The following is a 16,716-nucleotide window of genomic DNA, read 5'->3' as shown; positions in this document are numbered from 1 at the left end:
AGTCCCCACTGATCTCGGTGCAGGTGTTCTGAATGTGGTGGACGAAGCATCAGGGGTATTGAACAGCACCCACAGGTCTGATTTAAACAGTCCGTTAACAGTGGGTCATTAAGAATATTAATGAAGAAAGTTGGGAAAAAAAAAACCTTTTTCTGAAACAAAGTGTTGTCTTACTGTTTTAATAATGGGATACCATGTAGGCATCATGCTCATAAAAGTAGACACATTATGTACAGTAGCTCTAGTTAGGAGAGCAGTTTGAAGAAGTTTCTGATTGGTTTTCTCTGTGTCTCTTCCAGCCATCATGTACGTAATGGGCGCCCTGGGACCTGCAGCTGGCTACTTGCTGGGAGGCGTCCTCATTGGCTTCTACGTCGACCCCAAAACTACAGTCAACATTGATCAGAGCGACCCCCGCTTTGTTGGCAACTGGTAAATATACATGTACACCTGTATGGTGCGTTTCTCGTGCAGTGATGTGTTCTCAATTGTCTTCACAACTCAACTGTCGTTTCTTCCTGTCAGGTGGAGCGGCTTCCTCCTGTGTGCCGTCGCCATGCTTCTGGTCATCTTTCCCATGTTTGCCTTCCCCAAAAAGCTGCCCCCACGCCACAAAAAGAGGAAGAAGAAAAAGATTGGCTCACCCGGCGACGTGTCCAGCGACGACGAAGTGATGAAGGAAAAGTCCTGTGGTAAAGACAAGAATGTCTCCTCCTCCATGGGCTTTGGAAAGGACATCAAAGGTGAGAATTGGATCATATCAGCCTTCCCTTTCCACTTCTGGAGAGGTTGCAAGTACCCTACTTAAAGGAACTGGTAGTTATTGATGTACAAATGGCCCGTGATCCCATCGATGGCCAGGGTTAGTCATTATATCTAACAGCAGAAGCGCTGTTGAGATCTCCTTTTAAAGATGTTATTGATTTGTAACTGTGGAGGCTGGAAGCACGGATTCATTGTAAACATGGGCAGTTTTGATTCTATTTACTTTAGTAGATTAATAGTAAACATGGCTTAAGTCATATATAATTCCTGTCAGTTGGAGACTTGCCGTTTATCTTAGAAACCGGGATTTTAAATTCAGGACAATTGGCTTTTGACATTATACTTCTCAGAAAACGATCAGGAATTCTTCAATGAGAATAAAAACATAAAATTAGGACAATGTGACATTTTTTTCTTCTGACTCAGATATACCAGGGATCTCCTTGCTCTCCCTCCACACACAGGAGTAGACTGTAGTGTGCATCTTTGCTCTTACACTCTTTATTATACGCAGAACAACTAAAATGAATTTCAATTTTTATTTAAATGGGTGTACACTCATATAATCATGCTTATGTGCTTTCCCCAGAGCAGGATTATGTCTGGGAGAGCAGATAACACAAAATGCAACCATGAATGCATTATAGCTTCTTCAGACCAGTGGCCGCTCTCCTGCTGTTGTACTTGTCTCAGCAGGATGTTTTGGCCTGTTGTGCAAACTATGGCCAATGTTGCAGACCCAGGCACTTCAATGTTTGGCTCTGTAATGTATTATAGGGCTGTGTGTGTCCGTCTATTGAGGTGTGTGTGTGTGTGTGTGTGTGTTTGATCAACAAATTCAGCACTTTCAGTGAAATGTATGCCGCACTGAAGAAGCGTTTTTTTACCAAGGATTTCCCCCCAGATCGTCAGCAAACACGGAAAAATGCCAACACTGAATATTTTCACTAATGCACGTCAGGGAGGCACTTTTGATTATGAAATGCTCCAGACCTTGGGCAACTGCTGTTTGCAAGCAATTCTTAACATTTCTTTCTTTTTTCCAGTAAGTAGTTACAACAAATACTTTCAAATACGATGTGACTAATTAATTCTCAATGTTTAAACTTCCTGATAGATGGTAAGAAACTGGCATCAGGAATTAATCGATTGATCTACTAATTGCTTGTCAAGTAGGTCCAGGCCAAGATGACGTCCTCAAATGTCGATAAACAGTCTAAAAGCCAAAGATACTCAGCTACATTTGATAAGATAGAACCACATACATTATTAAGATAACTGCCGATACATTTTCTGTCAATTGACTAATCATTCAATGCTTGCAGATTTTATATAAATGTTTCTATCTGTCTAAGCCATGATTTCTTTCCATCCAAATTTGGATGAAATTGCCCTGCTTTCACAATAAATGTTCAGATTACAGATTAGATTAGTTGTCATATTAGATTTATGAATTGTCCTTTTAGATTGTGCACGAGTCATGCACACCATTGTTGTTAACATCCCAGTGAAATGGAGCTTAGAGCGTCTTTAGCTTCTGTACTGTGATGTACTCCCCAGTGAAATTAATACTTGAGCAATGCACATTTACAAGAGGGATGCAAGTCAAACAATCAAATGCATTTGATTGGACTGCTCAAAAGGGGGTGGGCTTAGAATGTAGCCCGATAAGGAGCGACACAGGATTGTTTGCTCCACACACACCTCCTTTGTCTCTCAAAGTGTCAGATTGATTGAATGGATGGATGTCGTGGTTGAAACTGGTTGCTACTAGCTTACTAGCTACTAGCTGCTCTTTTGCAGAAAGATTTTGATATAAAAATATATTTCTTTTGGGGAACATTGTGCACATTTTGTTAAACTGCTTGGGGATGTGATCTAAAATGGGTTAAGGCTTTTTAAAATGTCATCTTGATCCACTGCTTATAGCTTCATAGGTTGAAACATCACTTGTTATAAGCTACAGTGCATTTACAGATATCACAAATAAAATATTATTATCACCCGTCTCCTCGCAAAGAGAAATGTGCAGCAAAAAGCTGAATTTGACCAAGTCATCAAATAAATTCCCACATGAAAGTAGCGAGTGTGGCAACGCAGTGGTCCGTCTGATTGAGAGAGAGCAGCTGCTGTAAATGTCAACAGGACCGTGCCATCTGTCTCCCTCCAGACAAGATTACAGCCCAGCTCCACTGGAATGAAATAATCAGCGTCACTATTCTATTCATACCTTTTTGATTTTTGATCTGAGATAACACCAACAGATGCTGACATCACCCCACCTACAACACGATTAGTTGAATTAGAGTTGAGACGGCTGTCCCCAAATCAATGCAACGTGCCACACCCATTTAGGAGGGCCAGCTTCATCATAACCTCCTTACTAAAATAGTAATAATCCACTTTCTTTTGTTCTTTCTGTTTGCCGTCTGTCTGACAAATTGGTCCTGTGAATAATGTGCTCAGTAAGACGAGCTGTCACCAGCCGAATCTTCTGACATCTGACTTTTGTTCCCAAATGTGTCCCTTCCCCGACCACACACACTCACAGAACTAGAGAGAAAAAAGACTTCACAGAGAGAACAAAGGTAGATGATAAGATCCCAAAACCTGATTTTCACATATTCTGCTGGCTCTGATGAATTCTCTTTCGGGCTGCGGTCCTCTGCCATTTATCATTTCATAGAAACTATCAGCCCCGAAAGTTAAGATTAATTTGAATAGAGAAACCTTGCGTGCACATACGCTTCTTTAAGTTACTGATAAGAATGTTTGATGAAGGGACCTCTCTTGGTCTTTTTGGATATCAGCTGCAGGAAAGAAATAAAATCCTTTTCCTGTTTTTTTTGCTCTGAATAAAATATTTATTTTTCAGCTCACGAAAAATAACTAGACAGTTTAACCATATACTTTTCTTGTCACTGGATGTGAGACAAACAAGATGACGGATAACAGCAGTGTGTTCCAGATCAAGGGCAGTTTGAGATGTGGTCCCTGCAGCATGTGCTGGTTCCTCAAAACATCCTCACCAGGTGCCCAAACTACATTTGCTTTCTCTTTCTTTGTTTAATGCAAAGAAGCAGCAGCTTGAATCTGAGGTCCCTGTGGACTGGAGATCCCCATTCTGTCAAACCTGCTCCTGAAATCTTTTGCCCTCAGTCTTACATAGATGAAGCAGCTTGTATGTTCTGGTGACCCTGAGAATCTTGTGTTCTCTGGCAAGGACACGCAAAGCAAACTTTTTAAATGCCAGAGAATAGACACTTAACAAATCAAGACGACTTTCATGGTCTCAAAATGATCTGAGAGAGACGTAGTTTTCTCTCTCAAAGTTGTGTAATGTCTCTACATTAAACGGGGCGTTGTGAATGGGACTTAAAGTTGAGAGGAACATGATTTCATGGTTTGAAATCGGGCAGGAGAATGGCAAAATGGATATAGATGGCATGTCATTTTCAATCTAATCGGTCGTTCAGGGCTGTAAACAGACACCTCCATTGAGTTGATGTATGGGCAGCACGGTGGTGTCATGATTTGGAAATGAGTTGTTCAACTGGAAGACCCACGTTTGAGTTGCCATGACAGCAAGCATCTGCCTCACTGCGAGTAAGAAACTGAATCTCCTTTCACTTCCGTTTGTTTATTCAGAAAGGGACATCAGATGCTTATCTTTTGTTATTAATGGGTCCATAGAGAAAGCTCAAACCTGTTCTGCCCGGTAACAGAAATGCACTTAGAGTTTAACCACATGACTTGTGAGTTTCAGGATGAGAGGGTATTCGGCGTCATGTCAACCAAATCGTATGGACACTGCCCCTCAGGCAGTCGTAAAGGGCATGTTTGCCCTCGTTATGATGAACCAAGGATGCTGCATTCAGGCTGCATTTGCAGAGCATGGATTGTTTTGGGGTCTCGGCAGAAAAGCACATGATCCACATACTTTTATTAAACAGCCAAACCTGCTGGTAGCCATATTACATTTTTCATGCTTCAAAGGGCTTCTGGCTACAATGGGTGTCTGTATGTTTTATGTCTTGTTGTTTGTTCCTGCAGTCTTGCAGGAAACGAGGGGACTCGATACTAGATGTTTTTTTATTTATTTATTTTTACCTGAAATGTTCCATTTGTTTGTTTGTTTGCTCTTTGTCTTTCTATTTAGTTTAGTTTTCTATGCCTTATGTAAAGCGTCTTTGTGTGTTTTGAAAAGCGCTATGTAAATTCAATGTATTATTATTATTATTATTATTATTATTATTATTATTAAAGAGGTTGATTTATGTATGTGTGTTTCAGAGACATTTAAGGAAGGTGTTACATTTACTCATTATTACACAAGGTTATTATGACGCACGGTTTTGCTTGGGTTACAGATGCAGGCAGCGTTTGCTCATTTACAGCTTGCCAGTAATGATCGTTCTTCTCATGATGCCGTCGAGCGAAGTTAGTGTAGCCGGGAGAACCGAACTAAGAGACTGATGTGTGTTAATTGCAGAACCACTGTAACAACGTGCTCTGTCTTGTCTTGCATCCCTCCCCAGACCTCCCCAAGGCAGCCCTGAGGATCCTCAGCAACATGACCTTCCTGTTCGTCAGCCTGTCCTACACGGCAGAGTGTGCCATTGTCACCGCCTTCATCACCTTCATCCCCAAGTTTATAGAGTCACAGTTTGGTATCCCCGCCTCCAACGCCAGCATATACACCGGTTAGTCTTTCTTTAAAGGGTGTCTCTCTTTGTTCATTCATTCAGCGTTACCTGTTTTATGTTGCTTTTGTTGTGTTTAATCTGATTCATCAATGCATCCTGATCCTGAACAAGATCATGCATCATCACGTTGTGTATATATTACCACTTTGTTGTACCAGTTTAAGCTCACATTGGTTCTCACCGCTCCACATGCGCATGATGATTCACAAGTTAGAGGGGCAGAGCTATGAGTCACCGCTGGCTTTCATTCAGTGATGAGCTTCCATTACATCCCCTGACTGCAGCACTCAGGTCTCTGTTGACTGCAGGAGATGCATGCACCATACTGTGGACACACACACAAGCGCACTGCCTGTAAATTGTCACATATATAGCATCTGCACATCCATCAGTTGTGTAAATGCCAATGGTACAAAAACACAACAAATTTGGTTTCAGGATTATTAGGAGTGATTGGAAATCTAATTAATTCTGTGTGTGTGTGTCCATGTATACATATGTAGCTAACATATGGTCACCTCTAGATGCACATGCATACATACTCGCAATGCCATTGCCTCATCTCATGTGCCTGTTGCCAGGATACAAGGGGTAAGGGCAAGCGGGCTGTACGGTTGCCATGGCTACCTAAACAATGCCAAGCTGCAGGGATGTGATGATGGAGGAGGAACTCCTGTTGATGGGAGCACAGTGCTTCCTCATATGGACAGATGGACTTGCCAACTGACATTTCCCTCATGATTTGTTAGGGATGGTTTTTAAGAAAGACCAGAATACCAGACAGCAGGGTTTAAAACCCGTGAGACCTTCAAAAAGTGGTCTCGAGAACTGTCTCATCCCGGAATTGACGCCATTTTTATTGTCGGACGGGACAACTACGGGGATAACATTAAATTGCCTCTTTATTGTGTGTTATATATTTGTTCACATTACTGTGATTGGATGTAAAACATCCCGCTTCAAATGCAACAAATAACCAAATATTTCTTGTTTGTTCATAGAAAATATGGGGAGATGGTCGATAATAATTTTTTTTTAAAAGTAGGTTACAAAAAAGTTATAATAGCGTGTCAAAATAATAATATAGTATGTCAAAATAAGTCATAGTATAGCATGTCAACAAATGTCCCAAATTAATGGCAATGTTGCTTTTATATGCTGGTTGCGTAAATAAGCAACAGTATGGTAACAAGTTCACTGTTTCAACATAAAAGGTACTCAATGCTATGTTTACATCTTTACACTGATCCCGAGTGGCCGACACATCTTTAACTCTAGATCTTACATGAAACCGGCTAACAGAGCCCAGCCTTAATTGCCAATAGATTGAATATAGTTTGGTTCATTAAAGCTTTTTTAAAATGTATTTGTAGCAACTAGTTGCTAGAAATAGATGGAGGAATAGTTTAGTATCTAGAATGATCAGCATTAGGCACAGTGGCTGACGAGTCCAAAGACGTCTCTAAAGAAAAAGACATAATAGCTTAAAGACGGCAATGTAGAAAAACAAAGATGTCAAAATAAGATAAACGGAAATCTCACAAATTACCACCTCCGGTGAGTTCGTTTCACGGTCGATTACAGAGCTGCAACTGCTTCATGCTCATTAGATGTCGCTACAGAAATAGCACTGTAACATGTCGCACACGCGGTTTGCCTCCATTATGCTCTTGCTGCTCTCTGACTTTGTTTTCTTCCGTCTCCGCTGTATGAGCTGAAGTTGACAATTGTAAGAGGCGCACAATGTTTGTCATGAGATTCACAGCTTCTGTGACGTAAGATCTCTATAATAGATTAGCACCGGCATGCACACATTTATCAAATCCAGATGAAATATGTGTAAAGCATTTGTATTGCATTTAATCCTACAAAATTGTGTGTGTGTGTGTGTGTGTGTGCGCCTTATGTTACTGTGATATGATATCTGGTTTGGCTGTGTACATGTTTAATCCACAAGGTTTTAGCACATAAACATGCACTTAACAAGATAACGTTATGCCACAGCTGTCTGTTGCCGAGCCCTCACCGAGTGTGCTCAAAGAGACACATTTTCTTTCTCTGACATTCCCATGAATTTGGATCACTTCTCTGCTGATTCCGCCCCCGCTGACTCACCCCATCTTGCTTGTTAACTGTCCGTGAGTGCCTGTGGCCGCGCTCGAGGGCCGCCATGTGCAACCTCCCGAGGCCGTTACTCCTGCACAATGTGACACTTCACACCCGCTCCAACTTGCCAGCGGCCAGCTTTGCCTTTTCTTCACGCTGTCAATTAGATCCGTTCTAGTAGACTGGGAGCACGTGCTCTGTGCTGCCACAGTCTGAAAGGACTCACTGGTCGAGCCTGGTCACATTTAATAGGGCGAATCCTCCCATGTCCAACAAGACTCCGTACAGTCTTTCATATAAAACCATGACGAGTTCACATTATTCATGTTCGTGCTCCTGTTTTGCAAGACGGTAGATCAGATGCTTTTTGCACTCAGTCATACATCACAGCAATTAAGTTGGTGTTAACATTTTTTTTTCACGACAACAAATTAGCTGCTCTATTATTGTGTCGCTCTGTGCCGCACTTCCCTCCATCTCACCCTCTCTTCTTTCCCCCTGATCTCTCGCAGGTTTGATCATCGTACCCAGTGCCGGGGTAGGCATCGTGCTGGGGGGCTACATCATCAAGAAGCTGAAGCTCGGTGCCAGAGAGTCGGCCAAGCTGGCCATGATCTGCAGCGGGGTGTCTCTGCTCTGCTTTTCCACTCTCTTCATCGTGGGCTGCGAGAGCATCAATTTAGGAGGCATCAACATACCTTACACCACTGGGTAAGGACCAATGCACTTGCTTTGTAAGCTAATTCTTCCTGACTATATACACAATATGACTCATTTCATGAGTGTGGCACATGAAGCCAGGGATACCTTTTTTGTTTCTACACAGCTTATTAAAAACAAAAAAGTCTGCTCGTGAATGTATATCTATCTATAGAAATACCCGCATACTGGAGAAAGGTGTGGCCCTGGGATGCCGTCACCGCTCCCATCGGCATGTGCTGGAGAACAAATGATTAATTAGCAACACTGGCATCTGCTCTCGTGGCTCCGTTGAATCACTCTGCCACCTCTATTTCTGAGGCCGCTGCTCAACACATCAGCAGCCAGGCAGCACGGTGAACCAAACAGTCATCCCATGTGAATACGGAGCGGACGTCTGTTGGCACCCACGATTAGGAAATCATTCAGAGGGGCACTATGCAGGGGACCTTGGATGATGCAAAAGACATACTAATATATAACGCACGTCTAGTGTATAACAATCCTAATTTATCATACTGTATTCTGCCAACTGTCATACATTATTATTATTATAGCATCTTAGTCAAAAGTATTGGATCTATAAAATGACTGACAAAGGATTACCTTTTGTAGGCTTCACAGACCAGCCAACCGCATCATCTCAGAAGTTCACTGAACACGAAGAGGTGAAACTGCTCAACCTCTGTGAATTTACTTTTCACACAACTAAGTTATTCATAGTGATTATTTGACAAATAGTTAGTGGGCCCTTTAAAGCCCCATAGCTGACCCATTAACAACTGTAGTCTTTGTTTAAGCCAGTGTTTATAGAGGGGCCCACAAGACGTGTGAGCCAGTAGCGGCTCCTCATTATGAGCAGCACTGGTCACTCATCACCGGTAGCACCCACATGAGGAATGTTCAGGCCAAGCCCACCCTTTGTGTCACTTGTCTGGACTCGCAGTCTGGAAATGGCTCTCCCCCGCTGAGCGGCCGGAGACTATTTTGCAAAAAAAAGAACGAGACAAACTCCAAAGGTCCTCAACTTTATCAGAGCCACGAGATCAAGTTATTGAATATCTGCTAAAGTGTTGCATGATTATGAGTCGGGCCTGTATGCTGAATGAAAAGCTGCTGTGTATCAGTTGGCTGTCCAACGATCAGAATCATCTGAACACACCTCTGTGTCCTCTGTTCCAGAGTTTGACTTGATACACCGTCCTTCTCCCTGTTCAGTGTCTGCAGCACTAAACCACATTAAACCTCTCGCTCTCTTGGCGCTCGGTTCGGGTGCCACAACATCTGGAGAGTTCAGTGAGTGCTGCGGTTTAGTCTGGGAAAAAAAGGACATGTGCAATCAGTGCAGCGAGCCTGCAACTCAAGCAGGGCTAATGCTTTTTTTTCCTCTTTTTTTTTTTGTACACGCACACACACACACACACACACACACACACACACACACCCTCCCTCACAGTGTGGAATGTAGCACTGTTATGTCAGTATGGGCTCAAATGTACTTCCCCTGTGACAACAAATATAAAAAGGCTGAGTATCACTTTTTGGTCTCGTGAAAACTTCCACTGATTTCATGACAAAATATGTATCTTGTTTTTCCTTTTTGGTATCTTAAACACATAATCAAAATACAAAGTTTCCGAGAGCTATGCATCGTCAGCGTTGGTTCTCGTGGATGTAGGTGCATGCTGCAGCATCACTCCCAGGCGGTTGTGTTGTTAGGGACGTCCATGTCGGTTCCGCAGGGCTCAGAGCGAAGCTTCCCAGAGAAAACCCAGGACTCGCTTCACTGCTCCCGGTTTAGACAAAGTCAAAGTCCACCTACTGTTCCCACACTGCCTCTGGAGGTACTGGAGGTGTCATTCCCCAGCCAATGGCTGTGTGGGTCTTTGTTCCTGCTGAAACAATCGTTTATAGAGGGATGCCATGCAGGGAAGGAGAGCGGGGGAAAGAAGTATCACCCTCTTTGCGCTGCAAGCATTGGTTCTATGGGAATTGTGAACATTTATAAAAGAGTTTGCACTAAAACTAACTTAAATGCATTCATGTGTAGAAAATGAACAAATGCTCCTACATATAGTTGCTTGGCCGAGTCCCATGCTAACACCATAACTGTATCTCCAAAGTGTGAATTAAAAAAAGAGAAAAGAAACCTTGTCTGTGCATTTAACATTATCCAATAGTTTTGAAAAGCAAGAAAAAGACGTTACAATGATACAGAGTTGAGCCCCCGTTGTTCTCAACACGTGTTTTCTGTGTCCCTTCGTGCAGTCCGACCCTTACGATGACCCACAGGAACCTGACGGGCAGTTGCAACGTGAACTGTGGCTGCAGGATCCACGAGTACGCTCCGGTCTGCGGCTCTGACGGCATTACCTATTTCAACCCCTGTCTGGCTGGATGCAGCACTGTGGGCAATGATAGCACTGGGGTAAGTTTACACACACGCACACGCGCGTACATAACATATACTCGCTACACTCCTTGCTTCATTGCTTTCTTACTTCAGAAATGATTGCCATGTAGTCATGTATACTTCAAGTAGAATTTAAAAAAAAGGAGTAATGGAAATGATTTCAGAGGATGGACCCACTAATCATAATGAACACACAAAGACATTCTGCTCCCACAGTTCTGAAAGTACAGGAAGGGTCAGACTCCACAACAATGCCAGATAGGAAGTTATAACAGCGTGAGGAAAAGGAATGTCTAGATGGCACCACATCCCTGGTGCCTCCCAGTCTGCTCGTGTCAAAATGTACATTGTATTTTGTATGTAGCGACGATATCGGTAATCTTTTCATGGAATTGGTGTCAGATTTGAGTCATCTTACGAAGAGAGCTCCCCCATCTGAGTGGGTATTTGGATACACTTGTATTGTTTCTCACTACAGATCAGGAACTACACGGACTGCGGCTGTGTGCAGAGCCGACAGGTCATCACGCCGTCCTCCGGCGGCCAGGTCAACCAGCTCCAACTGGTCATCGTTAAAACCTACCTGAACGAAAACGGCTATGCCATTTCGGGGAAGTGTGACCGCACCTGCAACACCCTCATCCCTTTCCTCATCTTCCTCTTCATTGTCACTCTGATCACCGCTTGTGCCCAGCCCTCCGCCATCATCGTCACACTCAGGTAAGTGACCGGTTCTGCCAATTGTCCTCACAGAGTTACAGCTGGTGATCAGCTGGTTGTTGGTCTGCAGTGAATCTGTATTATTGACATGCCGTTTCTCCTCTCTCAGGTCTGTTGATAAACAGGAGAGGCCTTTTGCTCTTGGGATGCAGTTTGTCTTGCTCCGGACTCTTGGTAGGTTTCTGAATTATTCCGCTATGGTGAATGATAAATGAGATGTTTACGGTCAAAGGGATTTGGAGCGGACAAATGGTTTAATTTAGTGAAAGCAACATAATTGTAATAAATCTGTCGATAATTGGACAGTAAATCACCACCTGAGCAGCCAGTCAAGTTTTAATTGGCTCCCTTTTCCTCGCGAACACGCTTCATTTTGCCAGAGAGCAGGAATGTAGCAGCAGAGACGACCCCTGTGAACCTTTGTGTTGATGGGCGTATAATAGCCCCCAGGGTTATAAACACTGTCCTTACATGCCTCAAATGTGCTTGATATGGCTGTGTGAGCATAAAGCTGTCGCATCACACACCACCAAGATTTTCACATGAGAGGCAGCAGAGTACTATGACTTACTATAACTTTTTTTGACACTATAATATTACTTTTCATGGCACATATCATGAATTTAGTCATGCTATATTATTATGCAATGATTTTTTATGATTTAGTTTTTCACATACTATGTTATACATTTTTCACGACATAACTATCCTATGACATTTTTATTTGAATGACATGACTGACATGAGGGGCTCAAACTGATCTGCATGAAATTGTGCCACCATGTGGTAGATTGATGGTTTTACAGGTGCAGTATCTCAATTCCATTAATTGTACAGATTATTTACATATACAACATTTTCATTAGATTTCGAAAATCTACTTTTACTGTGTGTACTTACAGGAAATGATAGAGTATGTGTTGGCAGATGTCAATCAAACTGCCTCAAAACTGTAAACTGTTTTCTTAATGTTTTAGTAAGTATTTTCTTTAGTGTTGTTGTGCAGTCGTGTAAATCATCGGCACACGGAGAAAACACTATTATGCGTATCGACCCTGAAATAAAAGTTCACATCCTAGAATTTCTCTATAAAGTTATTATTTCATAACTAAATGAGAAGTTAAAGTTCAGGATACATACAATCTTCACATTCAGCTAATATTCTTCGTCAGTATTGTGTGGGTGTGGTTTGATCCGATGTGATTCACAGTGCTGGCAACTTAAGCATCAGCTGATGCTAAACTCCGATTGGTTCGAGGAGATACATGACATCACCTCACTCCAACTGAGCCTCTCCCATTTTAAATTGTGAGAAATGCCAAAACTGGTCTATGAATGGGAGAAAAATAGTGACTTAAGTTGTGTTGTCAAAAGTGGCTAAGAACAAACTGTCTTGTTTACCAGATTTAAAGTTGTTCGTCCCGTCTCTCCTCCCTCAGCCTACATCCCCACGCCCATCTACTTTGGAGCTGTGATCGACACCACCTGCATGCTGTGGCAGCAGGACTGCGGCGTGCACGGCTCCTGCTCGGAGTACGACGTCACCTCGTTCCGCTTCGTCTACTTCGGCCTGGCGGCCAGCCTTAAGTTCGTGGGCTTCATCTTCATCTTCCTCACCTGGTACTCGATCAAGCATAAGGAGGCTCGGGCAGATCGCTGGCGCCAGCACCTCCCTCCTCTGGGCACAGTCAGCGAGCTCATCTGCCACGCCGGAGGTCACAAAAGCCACGCTCGCACCCGCTCCTGCCCCGTGTTCATCCCGCCTCGGCTCGACCCGCCTGCCGCCCTGCTGCTCGACCGTGGCCACAGCAGCCTCAGCTGCCCTGGCAATGCCCTCAAAGCAATAACCCCGCCCACCCTGTTGCCTCATCAACACAGAGGCTCCGCCCATGTCTGAGAGCACTCCGAGCGTCCCTCCGGGGGGTCCATTGTGAGACGTGCCTTCCTGTTTGTGTTTTGTCACCACAGTGTCTGCTTTACACCAATCAGACGCCAGGCGGGGCTCCACGGCTGGTGGAGGACATACAGGCAGAGACACGGGTGCAGCCACCATATTTAAAGGGCTGCTCATTGTTGCTTGTACAGGAGACTGACACATGTTCTTTCATTCTGAGCGTATCATCAGCCGAAGCCACACACAGCATCCACACAGAAGGTCAGACCTCTGCTTGAAGGTTTCCGATGATGTAAAGACATCACGTGGTGCTACTGTTACCGGGCAGGGCATTAAAGTCTCTGTACAGATGAGTCATCAACAGCCTCTAAAGCACAACTGACAAACCTGTACTATGCAAGATCCGATGTACAGCTCCCCCTGTATTACATCTGCACCTCTTTCTTAGTCCCCGCTCAATTGCTACATGTTGTCGTCGGCTCATTCATAATTCCATTTTCCCTTCCAGTCTGAGCTCTGAACATATCAGCAACCTCTCTTGTATTTGAGCCTTTTCTGGTGTTGTTTGGATCATACGAATTGTTCTCTTCCTGTTTAGTAACAGTGCCTCTCAGGCTGTTTCGGGCCAGTCCAGTACTCAAAGCTCTCTCCCAGTCCCAGTCCCAGTCCTCCCAGCTGAGAGGACTGGGACTGGGAGCGTTCTTCTCTGTTTGGTAACAGATGTCACTGAACTTGAGTGTTTGCCCCCGTTGAAGGTAACCATGTAGCTTAAAGCTGACAAGCACCAATGGTACAGTGTTTAATGACTTCTATGAAATCTATATTTCATTACACACCACACTACTTAACTATCATACTCTGTAATAATTTGCCAAATGGCAAAAAGGATTAATGAATAAGAAAGGTAACTCATCCCTGACCATGTGCTGAAGCTACTTTATGTCCAAAAGATGTGATTGTACTTGTTTTGTGGAGATTTTAAAGAATGTGGCAAGACCTCAACAAATTTGACCCACTTTAAAACACAACTTCTTCAAAGTTAAATTATTTGTGTGTTTATCTATTGCAACAACCAACCACAAATGAAAGGATGCATCACTTTGGCTTCACATTGTAATGGCTTCTCCATTCTAATGGTCATCAGATGTACATAGTAGTTATCTAGTAGTCTAGGCTTTTAAGAAAGTAGTGCAGCAAGCATGTGAAACAATGGTCCCCTTTAGCAGCAGGAGTTGGATGTGGATTATTCAGTGTTTGGGGCCCTCTAGTGGACAAAGAGGTGATTGTATGAAGGCCAGTGAATGTTTGTCTAACTACTATGAAATACTTGGTTAAAAGGTTAACTATTAAACTCAGTCACTGCACACCAGATTCACATTCTGTGTAACCAATGCCATGTTTTACTCCAATCGTGTGCTTTTCTTTTAATTTGGGCTCATGTTATTTTCTTAATTGGCTTATGGATCTACAGCTTCCTGTGAATAGGACAGGAAGTGTTTTACATCTGGTGCTATGGCTTATTTAGTTCGCTTTGTTGATTTATTAGACATTAGTAAGTAAAAAAAAAAAAATAGAAGAGAAGTCTAATAAAGTTATTTTATAAATTATTCAGATCAGTTCGATTACATTCTTAGTTGTTAAAAGTTTGCAAAGGAATAGAGAATCTGATGCAGTGAATACATTTTAATAGTTAACATTTTGGGCCGAGATTCGTGGGCTTCTGCCAGGTAAAGATTATCACGTGGTAATGGCAGTAACTCATTTTAGTATTATCGTGACTTAGTAGCTCAAATGACATATTCATAAGTGATGATTGTGTAAATATCGACAAATCAAATGAAGCGTATTATAGAGCTCACACATAGTTAGAAGCATATTTATGAATTTACCCATGAAATTGTAGTTAAAATGAAAAAAATAACTAAAAGTTAGAAAACGGAGGATTTGTCTCATTGTGCCTGAACAGTATTATTCACATGGGGGTTCATCATGTGGGCGGAGTCGGGTTATCGGTCATGATTCTCTACCATTCCTCGTGCTTCAACAGAGGAATACCAATGTGGGATTATTGATCAGGTCCCCGTGTGTGTGACGAGAAAGCCAAATGTGAGTCATCTTACAATAAAGTATTTATTACATTCACTTTGCATTGTGGCTGTTTACGCAACACCATTCTGATAAAATACCAAATGAACATGTTTGAGCAAAAATGTTTAAAATTTAGATTGAAATTCTACTCTTATATCTACTGAACCTTTCAAACTCTGCTAGAACGGTTGTATACAGGGAAGGGTAGCGAATCATCCAGCAATGATGCAGATCATTTTTATTATTAGACACGACTGTCGACTTGTAGATGTACAGGACAGTCGTCCTGTTGTTCAAACTACTGGCAGATGACTACGGCTTGACTGTAGATGTGTTTTAAAACATTTTACTATCAGTATTTGAACCGAAAGTGAATTTCCTGAAAAGAACAGAAGCTGTATTCTGAAAGTCGACCTCTCCTCAGCAGCAGAGGTCGAATTGTTGTTTGTGAACTCTTGGTTTATGATATTTTTCATTAAAGAAATGGATTAAAAATGGACTTGGACGAATGAATTATTGCAGAGTTTAATGGGGTGCGACAAAACCAAACGGCGTACACATCACAAGGTTGAAAGTGTTTATTTCTTAACAGCTTCCTGGCTTTCCTGAAACCACAGTTGTTCTAAAACAAAGAAAAGGACAGCATCCGCTTTTTGCAGAACCATATTCGACCCAGAAGGGACCTCTTGATGAACTACAGGTATAAAGGTGAACATTGGAATACTTCATGCAATGTCTGCAGCGTATTGTACCGACTGTACCGTCACAGATGAAGCTGGAACACAGTGTGCATATCACCGCTTCTTATGGACGACAAAATGAATCGGCCACTGGCAACAACACTATGCTGAGGATTAGCATGAGGAATTGGTGACATTGCCATTAAAGTTTCACAACAAGCATGTTCCAGCCCTTGTCAGTATTTGTGATCTGTAATAATCATTTTACTTAAAATAAAATGCTGTGATTAGTGATGAACGTGTAACTGTGTAAAGTCAGAGCTGGTGCAACTAATCGGTTCAAGCTGTCCCATGATTGTCTATACTTTCTGATACTATTAATGCTGTATGGCAAGGAGACCAAACTAATGCAAAAAAACATTCATCAAGTTTGAAGTTTGAGTCATTTGTGTATTCATGTTGATTCTGTAACCTTTTCTGACGTGACAATCCAGTTCTTGTAGTTTAAAAAAAAAAGTAGCCAGTAGAAATAATCTTTTCAGAAAATCTCATTTTACACAAGGACACAGATTTCATATCCACAAACCGGGTCATCACGTGGAAAAGTGCATCTTGACCTTTATTTATATGGAGTGGGTACTGTGC

General features: G+C 42.5%; 1 protein-coding gene across 1 annotated transcript in view; it reads left to right on the top strand.

Moving 5' to 3' along the window:
* Window positions 1-15,445, top strand: part of LOC117749823 (solute carrier organic anion transporter family member 5A1) — a 32,575-nt gene extending 17,130 nt beyond the window's left edge. Inside the window, exons 3-10 of the mRNA XM_034560601.1 lie at window positions 300-432; window positions 526-743; window positions 5,304-5,468; window positions 8,090-8,288; window positions 10,545-10,704; window positions 11,168-11,409; window positions 11,519-11,583; window positions 12,849-15,445. Coding sequence (XP_034416492.1) covers window positions 300-432; window positions 526-743; window positions 5,304-5,468; window positions 8,090-8,288; window positions 10,545-10,704; window positions 11,168-11,409; window positions 11,519-11,583; window positions 12,849-13,306 — 1,640 coding nt within the window. The 3' untranslated portion in view covers window positions 13,307-15,445. The remainder of the gene's footprint in view (window positions 1-299; window positions 433-525; window positions 744-5,303; window positions 5,469-8,089; window positions 8,289-10,544; window positions 10,705-11,167; window positions 11,410-11,518; window positions 11,584-12,848) is intronic.
* The last annotated feature ends 1,271 nt before the right edge of the window (window positions 15,446-16,716 follow it).

This window comes from Cyclopterus lumpus, chromosome 20 (assembly GCF_009769545.1).
Source record: "Cyclopterus lumpus isolate fCycLum1 chromosome 20, fCycLum1.pri, whole genome shotgun sequence".
Lineage (NCBI taxonomy): Eukaryota > Metazoa > Chordata > Actinopteri > Perciformes > Cyclopteridae > Cyclopterus > Cyclopterus lumpus.
The sequence above is the reverse complement of the archived record's forward strand: the minus strand, read 5'-3'. Positions and strand labels throughout refer to the sequence as shown.